At 37.8% G+C, this 18,459-nt stretch overlaps 1 protein-coding gene across 1 annotated transcript in view; it reads right to left on the bottom strand.

Annotated features, from left to right (window-relative positions):
* The window catches only part of HAUS6 (HAUS augmin like complex subunit 6), a 41,714-nt gene that overhangs the window by 13,286 nt on the left and 9,969 nt on the right, over positions 1-18,459 (bottom strand). The window contains exons 5-11 of the mRNA XM_059656578.1: positions 17,355-17,502; positions 15,531-15,596; positions 14,607-14,655; positions 11,090-11,260; positions 10,552-10,745; positions 8,837-8,963; positions 5,757-5,859 (exon numbers count right to left, since the gene is read on the bottom strand). Coding sequence (XP_059512561.1) covers positions 5,757-5,859; positions 8,837-8,963; positions 10,552-10,745; positions 11,090-11,260; positions 14,607-14,655; positions 15,531-15,596; positions 17,355-17,502 — 858 coding nt within the window. The remainder of the gene's footprint in view (positions 1-5,756; positions 5,860-8,836; positions 8,964-10,551; positions 10,746-11,089; positions 11,261-14,606; positions 14,656-15,530; positions 15,597-17,354; positions 17,503-18,459) is intronic.

Here is an 18,459-nt window from a genome sequence, read left to right as displayed (position 1 = left end):
ATGTGACACGGCACCAGAGTTAAGTTAGGGTTTTTCAAAATGCTGACATGCCAAGCTCAAAAGGTTCGCCATCACTGATCTAGAATCATATATCCAGTCAAACTATCATTTAGGATTTAAGTGAAAATAAAGGCATTATCCTAGAAAGACTAGAGATTTTACTAATAAGGGTCCAACAATAAAAGTAATGGATATACTTCTAGATATATTTCTCAAAAGGAAAAAGTAGAACAAAAGAAGTAATACTGATTTTAAAAAAAATCAGTAAAGTGTTGGTAAATCTAAACACAAAATAATTGTTGAAAACAATTTCCACCAATGTCATTTTTTAAAAAAGGGGTAGGGTCATTATTCTAGAATAAAAGTTAGGTAGACAGAACAACAAAATGTAATGAGTGAACTCTTCTTAAATCCTGGTTCAAAAATAAACATTTACTAAGGATAGTTCTGGGGATACGAGAAATCTTATTCATAAATTTAGAATGGCAGGACAATACTGTGTATTGTTAGATCCCTACATGAGTAAAACTATTTTTATAAACATACACCAGAACAGACATTAAGATTCAGGGTAGTGGTTACCTCTGCAAATTCAGGAAGAATGGGGCCAATGAAAGGCAGATACCCAAAAGTTAACTATGTTTGCACTTTTAAAAAAAAAAAATCTAAAGCAAATATTGCAAAGATTTGTCAAAAGAGTGTTCATAAGCAGATATTATCCCCTGTGCTTTTTAGTATGCTGAAATACCATCTTAAAAAATAACAAGAGAAAATTACTTCAAATAAGATGTATTATATAAGGTGGAGGGGTTGGACAGAAGTTGTTATACTCAAAAAGTATAAAATAAGAGTTCAAACTGTGCTGTGCGGGAGGAGAGGGCTACCACCAAAGCACTTATCCAACACCTCTAATGTGGACTTCCAACTGGACATCTTAAGCAGACACAAATATGCCCTCACTTTCAAGATAGAGACACAGAGATCTCTGAATGGACAAGAGGACAATTCCATGGTTTCACAGAGCCTAAACTAAGTCTGAGAAACGTAGAAAGGCCCTTTCCAAGCTGAAGTGACAACACAATGCCAACCAAATACGCCAAAAACTTTCAAACTAATTCTATCATCAAAAGCAATGCTCTACTGAAGATCCTTTTCATTCATCAAACCATGCAGTCCAAATGTTCTACTCTTCTCCCAGCACCTATTCTGAGACTTGCTCTCTGGTCTGCTATCCTTCCTAACCAGTGCCATCCCTATATACACCTGACTCCCAATCCAATCACCTATTCCACTTGTGTTCACCCATTTCTTAATAAGTCCTGCCATGACCTCTAGCCTGCCTGAATTCAACTATGACCTACACCTATTACCTTCCATTTGGCTATATAATTCATATATTTTTTATTCATGTATTCCTCCACCTATCCATATTATATTTACTGACCCAATAACAATTTAACACAGTACTGGGCAACTGGTGAAACTGAATATATATTGGATATTGTAAAGCAAGTAATTTTTAGGTGTGACATTGGTATGATAGCTAAGGAAACTTAATAAGGCATTATAGATTTACTAGTGGCCCAGTGCACAAATTCATGCACATTGAAAGGAATTTAATTAGAAGGAATATTTTAATATTGCCATTCACCCTTTCTCTATAATAGAAGTGTCAGAGATGAAAGAAAGTTAGTAAAATGTATATGAAAATACTATATTAATTGATTAATAAACAATATCAACATGATATAACAACAAAGACATATAAAAACAAAAAATGATATAAAAGCAACAAAAACATGATATAAAAACAACACTGATAAAAACAATGATAAATTGATTAAACTTATTCTAATATCTCCCTGTATACCACATTAAGAGTAAAAACACTTTCAGAGTGCTTGACTAATTTCCCTTGTGATGAAGTATTTACAACTTTAACTTTAATGTCTTTGAACTCAAGAGAAAGCAACACATAACTGACCATGTCCAAAAAACGGTTCAGGTAGGAATATTCCTAGTCTGTCTAGAGCAGGGGTCCTCAAACTACGGCCCATAGGCCACATGCAAATACAAATATTGTATTTGTTCCCGTTTTGTTTTTCTTACTTCAAAATAAGATATGTGCAGTGTGCATAGGAATTTGTTCATAGTTTTTTTTTAAACTATAGTTCAGCCCTCCAACAGTCTGTGGGACAGTGAACTGGCCCCATGTTTAAAAAGTTGGGAGGACCCCTGGTCTAGAGTTTGTCCTTGTGGTTTATTAATAGTTGTTGCAAATGCTGGTATCACAGGAAACTGTCTACGAATTAATTTAAATGGGAGGCCAGTGTAAGACGGGGACAAATCAATTCTTGGAATCAAAACAACCTCTCCTTCCACAGATCCTGTTAATACTTCAGCTTTGCTTATGTTAGGTCGCAATCTTTTAATAATAAATCTAGTACCATTACTAAGGCCCCATTTACTATTAAGATTTCTCTTTCAATTTTAATTTATGACATGACATTCCCAAACGAGTAATACTATTAAGAAATTCACGTCATATGTACCGGCTGGTCAGTCAGTCAGATGGACATACAGTTGGTCACTTAGCCTTTTATATATATAGACTAGAGGCCCGGTGCACAAAAATTTGTGCACTCGGGGGGGAAGAGGGGGTCCCTCAGGCCGGCCTATGCCCTCTCGCAGTCTGGGACCCCTCTGGAGAAAATGACCTGCTGGCTTAGGCCTGCTCCCGGGTGGCAGAGGGCAGGCCCAATCCCTAGGTGCAGCCCCTGGTCGAGCTTAGAGCAGGGCCAATTGGGGAGTTTGGGCACCGCCCCCTGTCATGCACAGAGCAGGGCAAATTGGGAGGTTGTGATGCCAACCTTCGCACTCAGGGTAGGGCCGATTAGGGGGTTGGGGCACCGCCCCCTGTCACACTCAAGGCAGGGTCAATGGGGAGGTTACGGCACCACCCCGTCACGCACAGAGCAGGGCCAATCAGGGGGTTGGGGCGCTGCCCCCTGTCATGCACAGAGCAGGGCCCATCAGGGGGGTTGGGGCTCCATACCCTGTCACGCACAGAGCAGGGCCGATCAGGGAGTTGGGGCGCCGCACCGTCACACACAGAGCCGCAGGGCGATCAGGGGGTTGGGGAGCTCCCCCCTATCAGGCACAGAGCAGGGCTGATCAGGGGGTTGGGACGCCTTCCCCTGTCACAAACAGGGCAGGGTCGATAGGGAGGTTGTGGCCCCGCCCCCTGTCACACAGAGTCGCAGGGTGATCAGGGGGTTTGGGCGCTGCCCCGTCACACTGATCCCGGTGCCAGGAGGCCTCTTGGCTCCACTGATCCCGGTGCTGGGAGGCATATTACCCTTTTACTATATAGGATAGAGGCCTGGTGCACGGGTTGGGGCCAGCTGGTTTGCCCTGAAGGGTGTCCTGGATCAGGGTGGGGGTCCCCACTGGGGTGCCTGGCCAGCCTGGGTGAGGGGCTGAGGGCTGTTTTCAGGCTGGCGGGTGACTGAAGCTCCCAACCGCTCCTTTTTTTCTTTCTTTCTTTTTTTTTTTTATTCTGGGCCAGCTTTAGCTTTGAGGCTTGGCTCCAGCTCTAGGGCCTCCGCTGCTGAAACAGGTTTCTGGCCTTTGTTTACCTTCTGTATTTGAAACAATGTTGCGATCCTGCTGGCTGAAGCCCAGCGACTAAAGCAGGTTTCTGGGGTTTTGTTTAGCTTCTATATTTGTAACATAGTTGCTTAGAGTTGCAGCTCAGAGGCCTGCAGCGGCAGGCGGGGAACACTGGATTCCTCCGTCACTGAAGCAAGCAAGCCTCATGTTCGCTTTAAGCTGCCTGGCTGCCGGCCGCCATCTTGGCTGGCAGTTAATTTCCATATTGCCCTGATTAGCCAATGGGAAGGGTAGCAGTCCTACGCTAATTACCATGTTTCTCTTTTATTAGATAGGTGTGATATCTATCATTTTTAGGTGTGATATTATTATGGTAGTTATATAGAGGAATGTCATTCTATGGGAAAGCAAGCTGAAACACTGACAGTATTTCGATGTCTAGAATTTACTTGGTTTAGCAAAAACACAAATATATACATTTAAAGCAAATATGACAAATGTTAATTTTTGAAACAGATTGTAAGTTTAAGTATTGAGGTAATCACTATACCATTCTTTCATGTTAAAAAATTGTGGGATTCCACACAAAAACTTGTAAAAGAATGTTTACAGCAGTATTATTCATTACTAGAGGTCCAGTGCACAAAATTTGCAGTCCTGGAGCCCTCAGGGGATGTCTGACTAACGGCTGTGGGGAGCAGGCCTAAGCCGGCAGTCGGACATCCTTAGCACTGCCAACGATGAGCCCTGCTTCTGGCTCAGTGGCACTCCCCCTGTGGGAGCACACTGACCACCAGGGGGCAGCTCCTGCATTGAGTGTCTGCCCCCTGGTAGTCAGTGTACATCATAGCGACCAGTCGTTCCACCATTCAGTCAATTTGCATATTAGCCTTTATTATATAGGATAGCTAAATGGTGGAACAATCCAAATTTCCATCAACAGACAAATAAAGCAAAATATGGCTTAATCATACAATAGAATGTATTCATAAAAAATAATTAAGTATCCCCTAGTCCAGTGATCGGCAAACCGCGGCTCGCGAGCCACATGCGGCTCTTTGGCCCCTTGAGTATGACTCTTCCACAAAATACCATGTGCAGGCGCGCACGTACAGTGCGAAGTTGACTTAAAAACTTTTAAGTAAAGTTTATTAAGTTAATTTTAGGGAACGTTGTGGAGTAAAAGAAGATGTAGTGTCGAGGATTGAGAAAGGTATGTTGAGATGGTTTGGACATATAGAGGATGAACAAAAGGAGATAGACGAAACAGGTATACAAGACGAGTGTGGATGGGAGAATTGGAAGGGGTCGACCTCAGCGAACGTACCTCAATCAGATTGAGGACGTTTTTAGCAAAGGCCAGCTTAGGAGTACCCTAATTAAGTAAATAATAATGTACCTACCTATAAAGTTTAAGTTTAAAAAATTTGGCTCTCAAAAGAAATTTCAATCGTTGCACTGTTGATATTTGGCTCTGTTGACTAATGAGTTTGCCAACCACTGCCCTAGTCAGTTTGCCTCAGTGGATAGAGCATCGGCCTGTGGACTGAAAGATCCTTGTAAGTTAAGGGCATGTACCTCAGTTGCAGGCTACTAGCCCTGATCGGGGGCATGCAGAAAACAACCAATCGATGTGTCTCTCTCACATCAGTGTTTCTCTCTGTCTCTCCCTCTCTCTTCCACTCTCTCTAAAAATCAATGAAAAAAATATCCCCAGGTGAGGATTAAAAAAAAAAAAGTAATAAAGTACTGATACATACTACAACTTAAAAACACTGTGCAAAGTGGAAAACTATACAAATGAGAAAAGCCAGACTCTACTTATACAATATTTCCAGAATAGACAAATGCATAGAGACATGAAGTACATTAGTGGTTGTTAGGAACTGGGGGAGGTGGAAATGGAAAGTGACTTTTCATAGATAAAAGATTTTCTTTTCAAGTAATAAAACTACTCTGGAACTAGATAGTGGTGATGGCACAACTTTGTGAATTTATAATATGCCACTGAGATACACACTACTATAGTGAAATACTGTGCATTTCAGCAAAATGAAAAATAACTGGGGGAAAAGAATGTAAAGGAACAGCTATCATAGTGAGAAATATTGAGAGGGAAATTTAAAAGAGAAAAAATAACCAACCTGGAAGCGAAGCAGGATACTGCAAAAGAATACTTCTTGCATATACTTCTTCTGAGGCAGGATCAAATGAAAGAGGAGACATAGGTGGTAAAAGATCCACAGCCTTAAAACAGAGAATTCATAATTTGAAATATACACATTTTACTCACTACCACACAACAATATTAAGTTAATCTATGACTGGTTGATTCCAACAAAGACAGAATTACTATGCATATAAATTATTCTATAATTATTTTTAAAACAAGGAATACTAAAAAAATAACAAGTAAAACAAGGAGTACTATATTAGGAACAAGGAGACTACTTTGCCTTCATCTATATCTCAAATGTAATAGTACTTCTAACATCAAGAGGAACATCTCATTTTTTAATACAATTCTCTGATTCTAAAAATAGTAACTATAAATCACAACAGCCACTTTATTAATACTCTAATATGTATTTAGAAGAATTATAGAAACCAAACATTTGATCTTTAGGATCAAATGCAAAATGACAAACATAAACACACACAGCATTTCTAAGTCATTCTGTAACATGATAAATCAAGAGATTGCTTTATATTAAATTACTCTCCAAAAGGCAAGTCAATCCCAGACAAGAAAAGGCTAAAGGAGTTCATCACCACCAAACCAGTATTACAAGAAATGTTTAAGGGATTCTTTTAAAGGAAAAAAAAAGACTATGAATAAAAAAATGAGAATAACTACATATCTATCAATAATCACTTTAACGTAATGGGTTAAATACTCCAATCAAAAGACATAGGGCAGTTGAATGGATAAGAAAAAAAAGACCCTTACCTATGCTGCCTACAAGAGACTCACTTCAGATAAAAAGACACAGACTGAAAGTAAAGGGATGGAAAAGATACTTCATGAAAATAAAAACAAAAACAAAACAGCTGAGGTATCAATACTTATGCAAGACAAAATAGACTTTAAAACAAAGGCTATAGCCCTAGCCGGTTTGGCTCAGTGGATAGAGCATCGACCTGTGGACTAAAGGGTCCCAGATTCGATTCTGCTCAAGGGCACATGCCCAGGTTGCGGGCTTGATCCCCAGTAGGGGGCGTGCAGGAGGCAGCCAATCAAAGACTCTCTCATCCTTGATGTTTCTATCTCTCTCTCCCTCTTCCTTCCTCTCTGAAATCAATAAAAATATATTTTAAAAATAAATAAAAAATAAAAGTAAGTCTATAACAAGACACATCTGGGTATTTGTCCGAAGAAGTCCGAAACACTAATTCAAAAAGACATATGTATCCATATGTTCACTGCAGCATTACTTACAATAGCCAAGATACAGGAGCAACTTAAGTGTCCATCAATAGGTGAATGGAAAATAGTGCAGCCCTAGCCAGTTTGCCTTAGTGGATAGAGCCAAACTGCAGACTGAAAGGTCCCAGGTTCGATTCTGGTCAAGGGCACATGCCCCGGTTGTGGGCTCAATCCCCAATAGGGGGCGTACAGGATGATCCTGATCAATGATTCTCATCATTGATGTTTCTATCTCTCTCTCCCTCTCCCTTCCTCTCTGAAATCAATTTAAAAAAATAGTGCATATATGACACACCATAAAAAAGAATGAAATCTTGACATCTGTAACAACATGGATGGACCTAAAGGGTACTGTGCTAAGTGAAGTCAGATAGAAAAAGATAAATGCCGTATGATTTCACTTATATGTGGTATCTGAAAAACCAAACAAACAAACAAAACAGAAACAAACTCATAGATATAGAGAACATTTGGATGGTAACCAGATGGGAGTGGGGGTTGGAGGGATGGGTGAAAAAAGGGAAGAAATTAAGAATTACAAATTGGTAGTTACAAAATAGTCATGGGGATATAAAAGATAGCATAGAGAATACAGTCAATAATATAATAACTATGTGCAGTGTCAGATAGGTACGAGATTTATCAAAGTGATCACCTCGTAGGTCATATAAATGTATAAACACTATGTGTACACCTGAAACTAATATACTGTATGCCAACTATAACAGAAAAATTAAAAACAAAACACAGCAAAAGAAATCATCAACAAAACAAAGAAAGCCCACTGCAGGGGAGAACATACTTGCCAATGTTATCACCAATAAGGGTTTAATCTCCAACGTTTACAGGGAACTCATACAACTTAACAAAAGGAAGATAAATAACCCAATCAAAAAATGGGCAACGGATTTAGATACTTTTCAAAAGAGGACATAAGGAAGGCCAAGAGACATATGAAAACATGCTCAAAGTCACTAACCATCCAAGAGATGCAAATCAAAACAACAATGCGGTACCATCTCACACCTGTCAGAATGACTATCGTCAACAAATCAACAAATGACAAGTGCTGGCAAGGATGCAGAGAAAAAGGAACCCTGGTGCACTGCTGGTGGGAATGCAGACTGGTGCAGCCACTGTGGAGAACAGTATGGAGTTTTCTCAAAAAACTAAAAATGGAACTCCCATTTGACCCAGTGATCCCATTTCTAGGAATATATCCCAAGAAACTAGAATCACCAATCAGAAAGGATATATGCACCCCTATGTTCATAGCAGCACAATTCACCATAGCTAAGATCTGGAAACAGCCGAAGTGCCCATCAGCAGATGAGTGGATTAGAAAACTGTGGTACATCTATACAATGGAGTACTACGCCGCTGTAAAAAAGAAGGAATTCTTACCATTTACAACAGCATGGATGGAAATGGATAACATTATGCTAAGCAAAATAAGCCAGCCAGAGAAAGATAAATATCACATGATCTCACTCATTTGTGGAATATAATGAACAACATAAACTGATGAACAAAAACAGATCCAGAGACAGAGAAGCATCAGACCATCAAGCCTCAGATAGAAGGTAGGGGAGGGTGGGGGTAAGAGGGAGAGATCAACCAAAGGACTTGTATGCATGCATATAAGCCTAACCAATGGACACAGACACCAGGGGGGTGAGGGCATGAGTGGGTTGGGTGGAGGGGCAATGAGGGGATAGGACACATATGTGATACCTTAATCAATAAAGAAAACAAACAAAAACTGAAAAAGGCAAAAGGCAAGCCAATATTACTTACTGGAGTCCAACCTTTTATTAGATTAAAAGGAGACAAACCAAGAAATTCTTTCCACTTTTTATGCCATTTTTCTTGTTTTTCAACAATAGAATGTGTTATAGTTGTAAGATCTTCTTCTAATTTATGCCTATAATAGCACAAAAATAATTATTCAAAACACAAATATATAATAAAAGTATTGAGTAAAATTTAAGAAGTCTGAGAAAAAGGAAAGAAATAAAGTCAATACAGCACATATAAGTTGAATAAACTCTCACAATAAACTCTCAGAACCTAAAATACCTTTATTCCTTTTAAGACTAGAAAACAACAATAGCCCAACTGGAGTTGCTCAGTGGATAGAGCATCATCCCATGGACGAAGAGGTTTTGAGTTCGATTTCCAGTTAGGGCACATGCCTGGGTTATAGGATCCATTCAAGACTCCATTAAATAACTGAGTAACTGTTAGGGGCAGCCGATCGATGTGTTTCTCTCATCAATGTTTCTATCTCTTTCTTCCTCTCCCTTCCTCTGTATCTAAAAATAAATATGGACACAGACAATAGGGTGCTGAGGGCCTGGGATGGGAGGAGGGCAGGAGCAGGCTGAAAGCAAATAAAAAAGAAAGCAATAATACACCTATTACTCCATTTATCTTTAAAATAGAATTTTTTTCAGCCTTGGGTGGTATGGCTCAGTTGGTTGAGCATAGTCCCATGCACCAAAAGGTCACTGGTTCCATTCCTGGTCAGGACACATGCAGGGGTTGTGGGATCAATCCCCAGTCTGGGTGTGTACAGAAGGCAACTGATAGATGTTTCTCTCTCACACTCATGTTTCTCTCTCTCTCTCCCTCTCCTTCTCCCTTCATTTCAGAGAGAGAGAAAGAGAGGAGAAACATCAATGAAGAGAGAGAATCATTGATCAGGTGTCTCCTACACACCACCTACTGGGGATTGAACCTGCAATCTGGGCATGTGCCCTGACTGGGAATTGAAAGGTGACCTCCTGGTTCATAGGTCGGCACTCAACCACTGAGCCACAATGGCCAGGCAAAAAACATATCAATAAAAAAATAAAATATAATTTATTTCCTGGTTCTGAACGCGAATCAAAATTCTACTCCCTTTATCTGTCCTGTCCATGCCTAAAGACAGCCCATACCTCTCAGTCACTCTGCTCAAATAAAAAACTTTTCTGAGCCCTAGTTTTGTTTTTTAATTTCTCTAGATCCCTTTTTTTTAATTGATTTCAGAAAGGGATTCAGAGAGATAGAAACATCAATGATGAGAGAGAATCACCGACTGGCTGCCTCCTACACACACCTTACTGGGGATCAAGCCAGCAACCTGGGCATGTGCCCTAGACTGGAATCGAACCTGGGACACTACAGTCCGCAGGCCTATCCACTGGGCCAAACCAGCTAGGGCCTGAGCCCTAGTTTTATTAGTAGATCCCACAAAAGAAAAGCAATAGACAAGTTAAAATTATTTCATAAAGAATGATCACTCACAGCAAATAATATATTCCAGACATAAAGAAAATTACATTAATTTTCCTTTCTACTTTGTGTGTCTCTCTGAAAGCTAATGACAGGTTTTTGAGTACTAGTAAAATGTTCACACTTGTTTGCCAAAGCTACAGAGTTGTTAAACTACATGAGTTGTGCTGAGAATTTATTAAAACCATTCTACTCCTCACCCAATAAAACAACAGAGAATCTTACTAGTGTACCTCATATGCTGCAGATCCAATAATCTTTCTCTCTGTAATTTGGCCTCTTTTTCAAGGAAGCGAAGGTCTATTGTCAGTTTTGCTTGGTCAGCCTGACAACATTCATATTTCATTATTTTCAAGACTTCATTTAATAACTGAATAACTGTCAACAGGTTCAATTTCCCAGCCTCATAAACATTTCCTATGTGCAACTAAGGGTTCAAAGGGGGGAAAAAGTAGTAAACTATAAGTTCTTAACATAATAAACTACTATATAAACATACTTATATGTTTTACTATTATAATAAAAGGTTACCTTAAAGAATAAAAAAAAAAAAAGTTAAATGTCTACCCCAAAATAACACTCAGGTGAGGATTAACAAAAAAAATAATAAAATAAAAAATAATCAATAAAAAGATACACAGCTTTATCAGAACCCCTGTGTATAAAACTTTTACTAGATATACTCAAAAATAAATTTGGAAAACATGTAATATATAAAATAACTGCATGAAGGGAGTCATCTCAAAAGCTTCTTTAATATCAAATGCTTACCTGACACATTTGTTTCTCAATTTTGTCAAGTAAGAGCCTTGGAACATCAATAGCAACGTTAGTTCCATCTAAAGTATACTGGTCAGCGAGACTGAGGACTGAACTAACAATTTCTCTCTCTTCTTCCAAAAACAAGAGAGTTTCATTCACTGAAGCCCACAAAGACCGAACCTTTGAAAACAGACAAACAAAACATAAAGTCTACATGTAACCTGTACATACATGAAAGAAATGTAAAACACAACTATACGTTCATTCCCAAGAACAAATGTATTCCTGGAATGGCTTCTGGTGAGGAAATTAGCTAACTATATTTTACTTTTTTTTTTTTTTAACTGTATTTTTAATAGTCTAAAAATCACTGGTAGTATTTCCAATGGGGATTTTTTTTTTTTACATAGGAAAATATTTATTGAACTTTAATAAGTTATGTGCACACAGCTTTTAGAAAAGATAGCATTTTGTAATGAATATATATTTAGATATCTTGGAGTTGTATTTTTTTATGCTGACCCTTAAATTGTGATCCTTTTTCAAGAACTAGAGGTTTAAGGCGCTTGTAAATTGTAAACCAGAAAATGTTTACTAACCATTATCGCCAAGCATCTCAAAGAAGAGGAAGAGGGAATTCAACATGGGCATATTTCAGGCAAAATGCCAAAAAAATTCAACAAAGTAAAATTAATAAAATAATTTAAAAATCTGATCCCCTAATTAAATTAGTTTCTTCTATTTATTCTTTTTAACATTCTCAAAGGGTTGTCAATAAACACTCTATCTCTGAAGCTGTTTTAATGATTTACTTGTAATTATTATAATCCTAAAATCCCAACATGCATGCAATACAGCATGTAGCTGGTATCTTTTCTTGAGGTAAATTCAAGTATTTTGGCAAACTAATAAAGTTTAATAATAACAATTAGCTCCAGCAGGGCTTTAAAACTAAAAAATTTCTCAGTAGAATCTAGCCCACTATGATTTTCAAAACAAATCTAAGAAGCCTTATACTACCAGGATGCGAGTAGTATTTCCTGTATTCTGACATGCTAGCAATCTAAGGAAGATTTTTTTCAGGAAGAAATAATAAAATATTTTCATGAGAAAACAAAAACAAGAATACTACACAGTAATCATAAGTCATTCAAGTTTCAAAAAGTTAAAAGGTTTGAAAAACCATGCTATTTTAAAAGTACATTTTTATTGATTTTCAGAGAGGAAGGGAGAGGGAAAGACAGGTAGAAACATCAATAATGAGAGAATCATTGATCGGCTGCCTCCTGCATGCCTCCCACTGGGGATCAAACCCGCAAACCAAGCATGTGCCCTTGACCAAAATCGAACCTGGGACCCTTCAGTCCACAGGCAGACGCTCTATCCACTGAGCCAACTCGGCTAGGGCAACCATGCTTCTTTAAAGGCATCAAAAACTGCAGTTAAGCCCTAGCTGGTTTGGCGCAGTGGATAGAGCCTCAACCTACGGACTGAAGGGTCCTGGGTTTGATTCCAGTTAAGGGCACATGCCCAGGTTGCTGGCTTGATCCCCAGTAGGGGGCATGTAGGAGGCAGCCAATCAATGACTCTCTCTCATCATTGATGTTTCTATTTCTCTCCCTCCCCTTTCCTCTCTGAAATCAATAAAAAATATATATGCATATTTTTTTAAAAGATGCTGCGTTCAATAATAAGAATATTCACATGCACTAAACTGGAAGCTCCATGAGAAAAGTGACTTTGCCTGTTTTTGTCATTCCTATAGCAGCTGTAATATCTAGAAGAACCCCTGGCAAATGGCAGATGATCAATTATTCACTGAGTGAATGAACAATTATTTCCTAAGGATGGCACTCACCTTTTCCAGGGACAAAGTGCCTGAGCAGCCAAATTAATACCCAAAGGAGCATGATGGCCACAGAATCAGAACAACGATCTTGAAGAGAGATGTCATCTGAACACAGAAGCCTAGGAAAACACTCCTACCCCACATCAAAGTCAACCTCTAAAGCAAGCACGTCAAGCTCAAAGGCTAACGCGGGCCAAACAAACAAGGTTTAAGTTTATGTGGGCCGCAAAAAAACAAAAGCTCCAATTTTCATAAAAACGTAGGTTTATTTCAATAGAGACATGCTGAATACAAAGGGCTGAAATAAATGAGTCATCGTTAACATAAAATAGAAGATTTTAATAAAAATTAATATTTTTTCTTGAGCATTAACTTACCAGACACTGAACAACTGCACAAATTAATAAGCATAATGCAAATAAACCTATTTTTCTTGTTCTCCGAAAGCAAAATATTTCCTGTTGCGTACACCAAACAAGTCAGTACAAGAGTAATGATGAGCCCTGACCGGTTTGGCTCAGTGGATGCAGGGGTTGGCAAACTTTTTGACTCGAGGGCCACAATGGGTTCTTAAACTGGACCGGAGGGCCGGAACAAAAGCATGGATGGAGTGTTTGTGTGAACTAATATAAATTCAAAGTAAACATCATTACATAAAAGGGTACGGTCTTTTTTTTTTTTTTAGTTTTATTCATTTCAAACGGGCCGTAGTTTGCCCACGGCTGGGATAGAGCGTCGGCCTGCGGACTCAAGGGTCCTAGGTTCGATTCCGGTCAAGGGCATGTACCTTGGTTGTGGGCACATACCCAGTGGGGAGTGTGCAGGAGGCAGCTGATCAATGTTTCTCTCTCATCAATGCTTCTAACTCTCTATCTCTCTCCCTTCCTCTCTGTAAAAAAATCAATAAAATATATTTTTAAAGAAAAAAAATATATGTATATTTTATATATATATATATATATATATATATATATATATATATATATTTTTTTAAGAGTAATGACGAGGCAATCGGCTGCTACAATATTTGCTGCTAGTATTAGTGGAGAGAAATGGTGCGCCAGAATGTAAGGCACATAAGGGAAAGGAATGCAACACGATTATAGTAATCAGTCATCAGCAAACATTGTAATTCGTTAATAATTATGTATAACAGGATATTGTAAGAATTAAGTTACAAAATTTTTATTAAAATGTTTCTTACATACCGTTATATTGGCTGGGCCGCAAAAATATTCATTGTGGGCCGAAGTTGTGGGCCGCATGCAACCCGCGGGCCATGAGCTTGACATGCTTGCTCTAAAGCCTTAGACCATTTATGTCTGCCAGATTACTCTCTATTACCAACCAGCTTCAATTTTGCTTCTCATTTTTCTTCCATACTTAACATCTCCTTTCAGTTAATATATTTTATTTTGATAAATACTACTGATTAAGTTACAATCAAACCGAACTTTTTTTGCTGGCATGACTTTAACCATATTTAAAGCTACTTCTGTATATATTTAGTCTTATAAATTATAAGCTGTTTTTTCCCCATCATATTCAAACCTTTTAGAGGCACCCTTGTTGATACCTTTACATATATAACACTTATAATAAGAATAAATACTATCACAAAAAATACTATCACAAAAGTAAGAAAGATTACATTTCTCTCTTCAAAAGCTGTCTCACCTTTTGAATTTTTTCTTGTATATCACTTTGGTCATCATAAGGTTCCATGCTAGTTAAAAATTAATCTCATTAGTCATATTTTTAAACTTTATTTTTATTGTTGACACTATTACAGATGTCCCCATTTCCCCCGTAATTTTTCCCCTGCTTCCCCTTCCCTCTGGTCATCATCACACTGTTGTCTGTGTCTATGGGTTATGCATATATGTTCTTTGGCTTCTTTCATCCTGTCCTCCCCTCCCCGCTTCCCTGACAGCTGTCAGTCTGTTCCAGTATCCATGCTTCTGTTTCTATTTTGTTCAGTAAATTCCACATATAAGTCAGATCATACAGTATTTGCCTCTCTGACTGGCTTATTTCACTCAGTATAACAATCTCCAGGCCCATTAGTCATTTTAAAAATCACATGGTAGCCCTAGCTGGTTTGGCTGAGTGGATAGAGCATCAGCCTGCAGATTAACAGGTCCTGGGTTCAATACCAGTCAAGGGCACGTACTTCAGTTGCAGGCTGTCTCCAGACCTCGTCAGGGTACATGCGGGAGGCAACCAATTGATATATCTCTCTCATATCGATTTTTCTCTCTCTGTCTCTCTCTCCCCTTCCCTTCCACTCTCTCTAAAAATCAATGAAAAATATCCTCAGATGAAGATTAAAAAAAAAATCACGTTAATTTACCATCCAAAGAGCTAACTGATCAGCAAAACCACCCACTAACAACCATTCCATTTAAAGCAAAAATAAAATTCTAGCTCAAAGCAATAATTTATTAGAAGAACTGGACTAGGAATCAGAATTATATTCTATACCTATCATCATCTAACTATCGCTATTATTTATGTTTCTGAGACTCTCGGTTTCTCACCTGTAAAATGCAATAGCTAAACTAATATATAAAGCAACTTCCAGCTCTACAAGTCACTTACTTTTTCATTTGGTTTTGCAGTCCTATATATTCTGATCTTAAATTTCGTACTTCTTCATCTAATAATCTGTAAGAAAACGTATAAAATGACAACTCTACATATGCTTCTCAACTTATGATGGGGTTACATCCCGATAAGCCCATCACAAGTTGAAAATATCATTAAGTCGAAAATCTATTTCATACACCTAACCTACTGAACATTATAGCTTAGCATAGTCTACCTTAAATGTGCTCAGAACACTTACTTTAGCCTACACTTGGGTAATTCTCTTGAGTTTTATCTTAAAAGTAATTGCCTTGCCCTTCTGCTTACCAGAAACAAGAGGCACAAATGGGCATTTTGTTGACATGATGGGATGTGAAAACTTAAAACACAATATCCAAAAAACACTGGCAACAGAGTTAAGTGCAGAGTATCAGTTATTTACCCTGTGATCGTGTGCCTGTGTAAGAACTGTGGCTCGCTGCCACTGCCCTCGCAACAGAGTATCATACCACATACCATCAGCCCAGGAACAATCAAAATTCGAAGTACAGTTTCTAGTGAATGCATATCACTTTCACACCATCATAAAGTCAATATATCTTAAGTCTAACCACTGTAAGTCAGGGTCCATCTATAATTCCATTACAATTAAACAGTATAGATACTTTACTATTTTCCACCTTCCATATGTTTGCTCAAGGCTTCTGAGGACTATTCTTCCAAATACACCCAGCAGCCAGCTAAAGGACTCTACACTCCCTTCTAGAGTCCCAGGATTTAACATACAGGCCGCTACTGAGATGGACCAAGGACTTTTTGACTCCTGTACTCTCTGACTTCACGTAAAAATGTTGGAGGTCAATAAAATTACTCTGCCCTCTTATCCTTGTCTCACATTCCTAGGGGATAAATTTTAATGTTATCTAAGACAGTCAAGCAATATTGCATCTTTAAGACAGTATCAAAAGATTTTGTATACTGATTTGGCTCAGTGGAGAGCGTCTGCCTGCGGATTGAAGGGTCCCAGATTTGATTCCGGTCAAGGGCACATGCCCAGGTTGCAAGCTCGATCCCCAGTAGGAGGTGTGCAGGAGGCCGCCAATCAATGATTCTCTCATGATTGATGTTTCTCTCTCTCTCCCCCTTTCCCTTACTCGCTGAAAGTCAATAAAAATGTATTTTAAAAAAAATAATTTTGTAGCTTTAATGATAAATAACACAGCATTTAAAAAGGTATCTTATCAGAAGAAGAAAAAAAGTATCTTACTGAAGTTGTTAATAATTGTAAAAATTAGACGCAAACTATTTTGAGACTAAGAACCTTGCCTATCTTGTTTAACACTGTAACCTAAAAACAAATCTGCTGAAGAGATGACCCTAAACATAAAATAGTATAAAATGGTTAAAGAAACTATGGAATACCTACTTAAAGGAATATCTACTTAATAGATACTCAGCAAACTATTAAATGGTCACTAAAAGTAATAACTATGGAAATATGGAAAAATTTACAGAATGAAATATTAAGATAAAAAAGGATACAAAATAGAATGAACAGTATACATCTTAAAAACATATCTCCAAGTTAAAAAAAAAAAAAACTCCTAAGAAATTAAAATTTTAAACTAAAGTGACCTTTTCCTTTTCTCTAAATTTTCATTTACAGTTTACCTAAAGTTTAAAACATTTTATTCAGAAGTTATCTGGCTTTAAAATGGAAAGATAACAGCACAGAGTTTTGAAGTAAACATGGATTACTACCACTGAAGGCATGCTAATGACATTTATACAAAAAGAAAAGAATTTTCCATTTCTAACTATCAAAGTATTACTTACTGTGCATTTTCTTGATACTTCTGGAAAACAAAATCTTGTCTTTGTAAAATCTGTAAAAATCTGTTACGTGCTACATGGGACCTGGCAATGCACATGTGCAAATCTTGTGGCTTTAAATTAAATGTCTCTGCAACATGCTTGAATGAATCTATATGGAACACAAGATCATAGAAAACTTAGACTTATAAGCTAATAAATATTAAAACTGCTGGCTTTTATTAATTATTATTTACTTTTTATTTTTAAAGAGATTAACAGCCTCATATAACAACTCCTTAAAAGCTGGCATACCACATACACAAATATTACCTATTCAAAATAATTAAAACCCAGAAATATATATGTATACTAAAAATAAAAATAAAAAAACTAAAAGAAAATAAACCAAAATGTCAGCAATGGTAATCTCTAGATATTTGAAGATGGGTACGGTTTACTGAATCAACTTTTCTGTATTTTCCTGTCCATGTTTTATTAGCATAAACCAAATAAACAGTATATTTAATACGCTACAAGTAGCATTCTAAGTCTCAGATTAAAAATCCAATATGTATTTTGTTTCTAAGAATTTGCAAATAGATCAAATCCTTTTAAAACTGCAACTTGTAACAAAAAATTCCCACACATTACCAGTAGCCAAAATAAATCTCCCACACATTCAACACAACATTTAATACAGTGTATTAGAGGCAAGCTATAATTTGCAGGTCTTATTTGGTCCACTGGCTGTTTTTCTGAGGTCAGCAACAAGCAAGGAATACTTTCCACATTTTTAAAGGGTTGTATTAAAATTTTTTAAAAAGTAGGCCCGGTGGATCAGTGACTAAGCGCTGACCTATGAACCAGAAGGTCACAGCTCAATTCCCGGTCGGGGCACATGTCCAGGTTGCAGGCTAGATCCCCAGTGTGGGGTGTGCAGAAGGCAACCAATCAATGATTCTCTCTCATCACTGATGTTTCTATCTGTCTCCCTCTCCCTTCCTCTCTGAAATCAATAAAACTATTTTTTAAATTAAATTAAAATTAAAAAATAAAACACAGAGAGGTATATATGACAGAGACCCTGTATGGTCTACAAAGTCAAAAATATTTACTATCTGGCCTT

Source organism: Myotis daubentonii, chromosome 11 (assembly GCF_963259705.1).
Source record: "Myotis daubentonii chromosome 11, mMyoDau2.1, whole genome shotgun sequence".
NCBI lineage: Eukaryota > Metazoa > Chordata > Mammalia > Chiroptera > Vespertilionidae > Myotis > Myotis daubentonii.
The sequence above is the reverse complement of the archived record's forward strand: the minus strand, read 5'-3'. Positions and strand labels throughout refer to the sequence as shown.